The sequence below is a fragment of the Cryptomeria japonica genome, chromosome 4, assembly GCF_030272615.1.
Source record: "Cryptomeria japonica chromosome 4, Sugi_1.0, whole genome shotgun sequence".
NCBI classification, from domain to species: Eukaryota; Viridiplantae; Streptophyta; class Pinopsida; order Cupressales; family Cupressaceae; genus Cryptomeria; species Cryptomeria japonica.
In genome coordinates, this window is record NC_081408.1 from 123,566,626 (window position 1) to 123,576,967 (window position 10,342).

At 36.8% G+C, this 10,342-nt stretch overlaps 1 protein-coding gene across 1 annotated transcript; it reads left to right on the forward strand.

Annotated features, from left to right (window-relative positions):
- The first annotated feature begins 355 nt into the window (after positions 1-355).
- Positions 356-3,540, forward strand: LOC131074158 (putative disease resistance protein RGA3). Its single transcript, XM_058010728.2, has one exon. The coding sequence runs from the start codon at positions 584-586 to the stop codon at positions 3,296-3,298; it is 2,715 nt and encodes a 904-aa protein (XP_057866711.2). The 5' UTR covers positions 356-583; the 3' UTR covers positions 3,299-3,540.
- Positions 3,541-10,342: the final 6,802 nt, after the last annotated feature.

Genomic DNA, 10,342 nt, shown 5'->3' on the forward strand with positions numbered 1-10,342 from the left:
GATGAAATCTTAATTTGCAGTAATATATAATATCAAAATTGTGAAAGTTGTTTCATTTACTGAGATGGAAAAATAATGATGGAAAAGAACTTTCACAAGAAATCAAAGTCAAAGTCACCATCGCCTATTATCTGTCATCCTCTTGCCCCTCAATTGACATCATGTGGTTTGGCAAGTGGATGACAGATAATTTGTATGTGGACCTATTCAATACGCAAACATTTTAATAGTTTAATGACAGTTTTTTATCCCTTCCCTTCTTAAAATGATTCTGAAGAAAATATTTATTTTCACTATTATCAAACGTGGAGACCATTTATTTATTCTTCCCACCTACTTCTCTGAAAATACTATGCACCCTCTGCGCTCCACTCATCAATCAATCAATTCAGTCCTCGTCCCCAACTTAATTTTTAATGTTTATCACACCTACTTTCTCTGAGTTAGTCTTCCTTGCTCCGGAAGACTCCTTTCGTTATAAATTCTAAGCCTTGTAGGATTGTCATACTCAAGTTTAACAAAGTTTGAGTTGCATTAGCATCAACTTCTGTTCTCTAAATCCGCAGTCTGTAATAACTCAAAAATGGCATCTGATCTTGCCAACGGTGTGCTGGGAAAGCTTGGCGAGATTGCGGCACAAGCGGCATGGAATGAGGTATCTCTCTTCCTCAACTTCAAAAATGACTTCAAATGGTTGGAGAAGAAGCTCAGACAGATCTCTGCTTCTCTACAAGCTGCAGATGAGCAGAGTGAGCCAAATAAAAATGTGAAAGAATGGCTGATAGAAGTGAGGAATATTGCTTTTGATGCAGAAGATATAATAGATGAGTGTGCTGTTGAGCATTTGTATACAAATACCAGTCAATCATGTTTGTGCAATTGTAGTGCATTAGTATTTCGGTATAAGATGGCGAAGAGGATTAGAGAGCTAAAAGGGAGGATTAGGGCTACAATTCGAGAGGCACAGGAGCTCAAGCTTTTCTATGATGTGTCCCATTTAAGTCAGCCCTCAACTAGTACATCCGGAAGTGAAAGAAGAGAAGAATTGAGTTTCTTGGAGAAAGATTTACCAGCAGTTGCAGTGGACTACAAGGTGGAGCAAATTCTGAGATTGTTAGACAATCCTGCCTTTAGAGTTGTTGCCGTCGTGGGAATGGGCGGGCTGGGGAAAACATTCCTTCTGCAGCATGTCTTCAGCATCACAAAACAAAGGTATGAGTGTTCTGCCTGGATTTCTGTTTCACAGACTTATTCTCTTAGGAAATTGCAATGTGACCTAGCCTCCCAAATTAGTGCACTAGGTATAAGTGATGTGCGGGCAGCTGCATTGATACATGATAAATTAGAGGGCAAAAGATGTTTGATTGTTTTGGATGATGTCTGGAGGAGTAGTGTAGAAGGTGACTTGATATCAAGACTTGGGATTCCCACTAGTCGTAATAATCAGTGTAAAATAGTGGTCACCACTAGAAGTACAGGCGTTGCTGAAAACATGAATGCCCACATTTATGAGATGCAACATCTCTCGGAGGGTGAAAGTTGGGATCTGTTTTGTCTATTTGCCTTCCAGGATCGTGAGGGAAATAGGCCGCCTGAACAGTTGGAGAGGTTGGCACATCAAATTGTAAAAGAATGTGGGAAGTTGCCATTGGCCATAAAGACAGTCGCGGCATCAATGGCCAAGTCTTCCCTCGCACAAGAATGGGAGTCAAAGCTGGGGCAATTAAAAAAGGTAAGAAATGCAGAGGACCCCATTTTGAAGATTCTAAAGCTGAGCTATGACTGCCTTCCTCCGTATTTGAAGTCTTGCTTTGCTTATTTTTCATTCTTTCCAGAGGACACACAAATTTCTTTTTCTACCTTTAAAATTGACAGAACTATATACCATGACTATGTAATATATTTGTGGATAGCCGAAGGATTTATTCCGCAAGAAAAAGACATAGAACAGTGGGATATAGGGTTAGATTATCTACACCAACTTGAAAATTTATGTTTGCTGGAAGTAAACAGAGTTACAAGATGTTACACAGTACATGACTTGTTTCTTGATTTGGTTGTAAATATATGTAAAGAAGATGAGTGTGAATTTGATATTCCCGTCAATGAAACAAGGTGCCGCAGGTTATTATTGGCTAACAAGGGTGTAGATACTAATGTAATTTCAGAAAGGCCTCTTCTTTGTAAGCGATTCCTCCGCACATTGTCATTCTCTCAAAATCCTGGCATTAAGAGTGTTCCAGAACAGTTGCTTGATCACGTGAAAGTACTCCGAGTAATTGACTTGAGCCGCACTGCCATCTCCACATTGCCAAAATGTGTTGGGAAATTGAAACTATTGAAGGTTTTGAATTTGTCTCGCACAGAGATCAAGGAGGTGCCGGATTGTGTAAGAAGACTTAAGAGTCTTCAGTTCCTTGATGTTTCCAATTGCAAAAGCCTGCAACGTATACCTGACTGGATAGGTGAGCTCAAATGTCTATCTTATTTCAATGTAAATAGGTGCACAGAGCTTATTGAGTGGCGTATGCCCAAGGGAATATCACAGCTCACAAGTCTGAGGACACTGAGATCAGGTACCGTCCCACTGTCTACTGAAGAAAATGGATTTTTAAATATTAAAGATGTTGGCAACTTGATTGATCTCCTTGAAATAAGGTTCGCATTAAAAGATGCACGAACATTGAAAAGTGTAGAAGATGGTATCCTTGACAGTCTGGTCAAGATGAGAATTTTGTTCGTTGAGAATGCCATTTCTACAACGGAGGGTGATAGAGAAGAATCCAGTCTTCCAGCGTTTCCAGAAAAAATGAAAGTTATGAAAGGTCTTCAAAAACTTAGAATTGTACGTTTCTCTGTGCCAAGTTGGATATGTGGAATGGAAAATCTGACAGAACTTTTCTTGACAGAATGCGGTGATTATCCATCACTCCAAAAGATGCCCAACTTACAACTATTGATTTTGGCGAATGATTCGAAATGCAGATATTTGCCCAAGAACTTTGGAGAGAAAGGGGGATTTCCTAAGCTGGCTAACCTGCAGATTGAAGACTTCCCACTTTTGGAGGAGTTGCCGGCGTTGGAAGAGGGGGCGATGCCACGTCTGGAAGGACTAATGATAGAGAATTGTGCGTTGGTGAAGAGAGTTCCGGAGGGATTGGAGCGGTTGAGGAGACTAAAGGTGATAGCGGTTGTTGGGGAGGCAAGTGGTGAGTTAGAGGAGAGGTTAAAGGAAGGCGGGGAAGATTGGAATAAAATCAAAGCTAACAATCCCCGCATCCAGATCATCTTCGCGTAGTAGGTAAATGATTGTGTATGAATATTGTATCTTTTAATTTTGTAATGTTGAAAATTTTGAGTAAATTTAGATTTAAAAAATGTTTTAGCATTTTTTTCAAGAAGATAATGGTTCTTTAGGATACAAGTGGTAAGTTAGAGGAGAAGGGACAATTGGAACGGTAGGGAGAATTATTCCTTTGACTATTGTACGAATTATTATGATAATTATTATGAGAATTGTTATGATAGGATTTAGAATGAGATTGATAATTAGAAGACTTGTGATTATTATTATGATTATGATTATTATTATTGGATCTAAAATTATTATTATGTTTTTTAGACATAAAAGCATGTTCACTATTTTTAAGAGTACCAAATTGAATTAATTTAGCTTCCTCTTGACGTAATAAATTATGAAAAATATCATAAGTTAATTGAGTAGCTAAAGTAGGAATAGCAAGTTGAGCATGAATATTCATAATAAACTGTTGAAATTGACGAGGAAGACATTTTTTAAGAATAAGATGAATTAAACGTAAATCAACTAGTGTAACTCCTAAACCAGTTAATTGACTATTAATAGAATCAAACTTTAATAAGAATTCATCCATGGTTTTAAAATCCGTATACATGAGATCTTCGAGTTGATCTTGAAGTTGAATTTTTCGGGATTCATTTGAGCTATCATAAGTTGTTTTAAAAATTTCCCAAGCTTCATACGCTTTTGTACAATTTCCAATTAGAACACACAAATTAGGAACCATTGAAATACCAATTAAACCAAGTGCTTCCTCATTTTGAACCTTCCATCAATCTTGGTCGGCTTAGGAGCAGTTGAAGTGGGCTTATATATGCTAGTTTAGAACTATTTTATTATTAAATGACATCATTACTATACATTAAAAAAATTATTGATTGTTTTATATTTTCATTTACTCATTTTTTATAAATTAGTTAAAAACTATTTTATCATTAAATGACATCACTATTATTATGTTTATTCTAAAATATTAATATTTTGATGTATAAATGGTTTTCAAAATTAAGGTAAAAGGTAAGAATTTTTTATTTACATAGTCCCATTTTGCTATACTAATAAAATGCATCTTCACATTAATAATATATTTTTCATGAATTGTAGAGTTAATAAGTACTTAAATAAACAATCATTTTCTAAAAAAAAAATTAAGGTAAAAGGTAAGAATTTTTTATTTACATAGTCCCATTTTGCTATACTAATAAAATGCATCTTCACATTAATAATATATTTTTCATGAATTGTAGAGTTAATAAGTACTTAAATAAACAATCATTTTCTAAAAAAAAAATTAAGGTAAAAGGTAAGAATTTTTTATTTACATAGTCCCATTTTGCTATACTAATAAAATGCATCTTCACATTAATAATATATTTTTCATGAATTGTAGAGTTAATAAGTACTTAAATAAACAATCATTTTCTAAAAAAAAAAATGTTTACAAACTTTCTAATATTCTTATTTCTTTCTAACAATTGTGCTATATATTAGTTGACCTTGGTAATTGATAGTTTTTGTTATTATGCATAATGCACATGTTCATTAACATTTATCTTATGTGGATACATGTAACATGCAAGACAAGATCTTGGCTAGTTGTTATTTAAATTAGGAGTTATTGATCTTGTTGAACTATGGTAAGCATTTGATTTTTCGATATGAATTATGGGTAAGTTGTAAAATGTTACTGTGTAGGAGAAAAAGTGACACTAAGCAAACATGCCCTAATCCCACTTTCAACCACACAATTGTGGAATACGAAAGAGCCTAGAGGTATCACACAATTGGCTACTTCTTTTTGTGGAAGAGAGAGCCACGTGATACCTATTAGGATTTCTATTCCCTTGTTGCAAATGATAGATAGAATGATGCTTGTTCAATTCCTAACCCCAAAATGCAAGTATGAACTAATGACAAGATTGCAGAATTGAACTTAAACAATGGAAAGCTATAAACACAAGGACAAGACAAGAATGCAGATGCGTATCCGGAGTCAAAATCTGAGTGAAAATGTTTGGGACGGGGGCGCGGGCACCACTGTCCTGATTCTACCCCTGAAACTGCTTCGGAAACTGTTGTTTTGCACTTTGGAAAACTGTCAAAAATGCTGTTTATCAGAGGGATAGGGGCGCCCAGCGCCCCTGTCCCAAGGACCAGGGCGCCCAACGCCCCTATCCTGGTAGGACCAGGGCGCCCCACGCCCCTGTCCTGGTCTTTTGCTCTGAAATTTGGTGTGTGGTTCAGTTTCCATCTGCTTCTTCCGGATCTGTAACTTGCGGCGTCGTCCGAATCCTAAAATCTGCACTTATATCTGAAAAGGTGTTTTGGGCGGCTATATAGGGTTTTGCCTTAGTCAAACCCCCACTTCGGTGATTTCCACCTCCACAAATAGCCAAGTTGTATTGTAAAATGTATTGTGTGTGCAGACCTTGTGTGTGTGCAAGATCCTAAAATGCAAGTAAGCAAACTAGAGCAACCTAGAAAGTAAACCCTAATTGCTTGTAAATGGTAATGTAAATGCTTCAAATCAAGATGCAAAGTGATCTAAAGCATGAATACAAATGATATAATGAGGCTTATGCAAAGACATGAAAACAACATGAAATCATACCCAACCCCAAGGGAGGGGTACAAGCCAATCTTCAGTCGGTAATCCCCTATTGCTCTTCAATGTCTTCAAAGCCCTAAATGGATGAATGAAATTGATAATGCTTGATAGATGGATGTTGAATGTTGTTGAAGTCTTCAAAGATCTGCTCTTTCGCTGCATAAAAGGTCTTTGAAAGCCAAAATTCGGATCCTTTCAAATGAAGAAAGAGAGCTCTTATATATGAAACCCTAGGTCTTAATTTCAACTTTTGGCCGACCTAGAGATTGAATCTCCCGCCAATTTCTTGGGGTTAAGCTTTATTTTATGATTGGGTCGCGCTCCTAAAATTTCGGGAAAAATGTCCGGGACCATGTGCACTCCGGGCGCCATGGTCCTCTCCGGGCGCCATGGTCCAGACAACTTTTCACCAAATTTTCAGGGCTGTCAGATATGATGATTTTAGAAAGAATCCCGAAGTTACAGGTGATTTCGAGATGTTTTGACCCCTGAAATCAGGCCTTAAAGTTCAAAATAGGACCTAATTAGGGTTTTTGATTAAATGATGTATTGGAGGAATAAAATGAAAAGGGCACACTTTAATGAAAGGGCCTAACTTTATGATATAGGAGATGATAAAATAGAACCTTAGACCTAATTAATTTAATTAATTAAGTGCTAAAGGGGAAATATAATGCAAAATGCAAAATGCGCCAAGGCGGGTGCTAAACTAGGTGTGAAATTGTACCACCCTAGCAAGTGCATACAATTTACGACGCTACATTTAGCCCCCACTTTAGTGGTCATATGAACACTACATGCATATGCAAGCTAAAGTACAGAAAAGTAAACATTATTTGAAAAAGGATATATCCATAAGTTGTCGGATGAAGCCCCCAACAGTATCTGCAGTACTCAGTTAAGAACCACAACCTACAAAACCACATGTTAGATCACAAAATCACCTAATGCTTACTAAGGAAGGTGATGAAAATTCGAGGGTAGCTATATGCCCCCCCCTGTTTCGGCTTGCTAATTTTAGTGAGTTGAAACAGGGTATCATGTTTACCACTTCGAATTGTTAAAGAATATTGATGACAAACGCTCACAAGAAGATTTGATATGAGATCAAAAACTAATGGAGAATCATTTGGTAAGAAAGAGGACTAAATCTCAATTCCAACACAACAAAGAGTGTGAGGATTTGGGAGTTCTCTAACACAAGATGAAGGATGTAAATGGAAACAAAATGCAAAGAGAAGAAAAGAAAGGAAAAAAGCATGAATACACACATTGGTGATCCATGAAAAGAATAGTGAGAGAGAAAACATGGACTTCTCACCCCTAGATCTTGTCTAAGTGATCCATGGGAAAAGGACATGGAAAACTAGCCCCTAGAGTCTGTTTAGGTGATCCATGTAAGCGAGGAGAGTGAGAAAGTCTAGCCTTATGCCGCTAGTTCCACTCAACCTCGTGCATGTGTGTGTAAGGGAGGTTAGAAGCACCTCATAGGAGTCTATTCTCGAGTATGCTACAACCTGTATATGTATAGTACAAAAGCGTGACATCTCGCTCTAAGAGTCTGTGCTTTGGTTCCGAGAATAATCAGCTTGCATAAAAGAAAAATGGAGACATCTCGCTCTAAGAGTCTGTGCTCTGGTTCCGAGAATGACCCATTGCTCAAAAAGTGTAATGCTTATGTCATAAGCAAAGTAGAACAAGGATACCTACCTTCATCACACAAGAAGATACCCCAAAAATGCAACAATGTCATAGATCCAAGCAAGAGAGTTTTGCACTCTTTAAGCAAGGATAAGATAGTTGAAAAGGGATATCTTGTAGTATGTGTAAAGGAGATCCTTAGAGGAGAAGAGATCTTTGTACAAAAGATACCTATCCCCGAGAGGAATTGTTTTAGACAAATATAACATCTTCTAGAATAAGACAAAGAAGAGAATAAGAATGCAATACTTCCTTCTTTTGCAAAGTGAAAGTGATTCTTAATGAAGGATGACGCTCCTTTTAACCCAATTGGGAGGGTGAATTCATTATGGATGTATTTTACCAAGTGCAAAAGAGGTTGTAGTCAAGGACTTACACCTCTTGAACAAACAACAACAAATGCATACAAGGAATAACATCAAGTAATAAAGTTCACACCATCCACGAAATAGGAAAAAGTGGATCCTTAGATAAAATAAGGAAAAATCATTGCCTCCCAAGGATAAGGACAATGAGAAGGACTTACACAATCTTCTAGGGAGAGATTTAGATATAAGAAAAATGTACCACATACTCACATGAGTTCATTCAAGCAAGACATTAGTGTATGTAAAATGCTCCTCACAAGAAGTGGGTAAGATAAGAAAGAGAATACACATCCTCTCCCATATCTAGGAAAAGAGGATTCTAAAGAAAAGATGATCAATATTTCCACACTATTACCCCAAAGGGAAATTTTAACCATAAAAAGAAAAGATGTATGAAATCACCCTTGTCCCCATAGGAACAAGAGATAACATAGAAAAAATTAGGCTATTATGTTGCTTCAAAAATATGATTGCACTTGAAATTGTACCATCATGAATGACAATGAGCCCCCAGTAAATGAGCTACCAATGTCACATAATGATGAGCAACATAATAGCCATTAATGTTATTTAAAGACATGATAGATTGAATGAGGTATTTGAATATGACATGCTGAATGCTCAACTATAAGTGAGATCAAAAACATGTATAAAATGATAAAAATTGAAGAAGAAAAGTCACAAGAAATCTTAGAAGAGGGATGAGTGTAATTTATTAGAGCCTTATCCCTGGGGGAAAGGACTTTATGATGAATAGGAGATAAAGATTCATAAGTGGATTTAGAAATTTGAGGGGAGTCATAAAGAGATTTGTTCATCGCCAAGATTTCCTTATGAGGGGAATGAGAGTTGATAGAAGTAGGAGATGATTTAGTTGAAGTGAGATCATCATCACTACTAAATATAGCATTCACATTGAGAGATGGTCTTTTAGATGCTTTGGTGGGCTTAGAAAGATTATATCCAAGTCCAAATGAATATTCATGCATGTTATGTTCTAAAGGAACTTTAATTCCTTGTTCATTTGCGCCACAACCATTTCCACTATAGCCACTCTTAGCCAAAATATGAAAATCACGACCATAACAATTAGCCATTTCAGAAAGAGAAGGTAGTTTTTCATAAGACAAAGAATCAAATTCTTCAGAATTAGAGATGTGAGGAGAAGAAGTTTGAGAAGTAGCCACAAAATTATTGCTCATAAGCTTAGGTGAGATTGATTGATTTTTAGTTTCTTCCTTCTTTTTAAATTTAAGCTCTCTAGGAGGAACCCTATACTCACCTACAAAGGTGGGATTAAAATCAAGAGATCCCCAATCGTCTTCTGCGAGAACCTTCTCAGGATCAAAAGCCTTTTCATGTGTAGATTCCAGTTGAGAAGAATTTTCTTCAGGAACTTTAGGCTCATCCAAAGAATTTTGATTATCAGAGGGTGGTGATCCGTCCATAGGTATCTTGTTTAAAGAGTCATCATTAGAAGAGGAAGATTTAGAAGAACTCCCTTTAGATGTTTGCAAACAAGCCTGAAGATTAGTATCACCTATCAAGGTATATGTCTTATTGTTATAAATGAATTTAACTTGTCTATGCAATGTAGAGGGGACAGCTTGCATACTGTGAATCCATGGTCTCCCTAATAACAAGTTGTATGTTAGATTTCCCAACATAACATGGATAGGAGTAGGCAAAGTAACAGGTCCCACTGTGATGGGTAAGGTGATAATACCTAATGAAGACTTAGCCACATTATCAAAGCCTCGAATGGGACGAGAGTTAGGCTCAATAAGGGATGTATCCACATTCATCTTATGCAATAGATTGATGCTACACACATTAAGGCTAGAACCATTATCTACCAGTGTTTGTCTTATAGCGGTGTCATTTATGATAACCACAATCATCAAGGGATCATATTGATGTTGAATTTCACTAGTAGGCAACTCATCTTGAGCAAACACAATTTGAGCTTTAGGATTCATCACAGAGTTAACCAAAGATACTATATTACTAGATGTATTAGGTGGAGGAACATTCAAATCTTTCAAGGCATCTTGTAACATTCCATGATGAACGGAAGAAGTTTGGATCAAATCCCAAAGGGATATCTTAGCAGGGGTAGCTTTAAGTTGTTCAATAAGATCATAATCCTTACTAAGCATTTGTGAAATACGAGGAGCTTGAGGAAGAATAGGTTGGGGAGGAGGAAGTGAAGTTGGAATAACTAGAGGAGAATTAGGTTGCCTATTGTTTCTTGTGTTATAGGTATGAGCAACCGCATGATAACTCTCTCTAGTCAATTGCTTAGCATACTCATAAGGGCTCTTAGTAGAATAACCTCCTTGCACA

Coding starts and splice junctions, on each gene's coding strand:
- LOC131074158 (XM_058010728.2), top strand. CDS start 584: ATGGCATCTGATCTTGCCAACGGTGTGCTGGGAAAGCTTGGCGAGATT.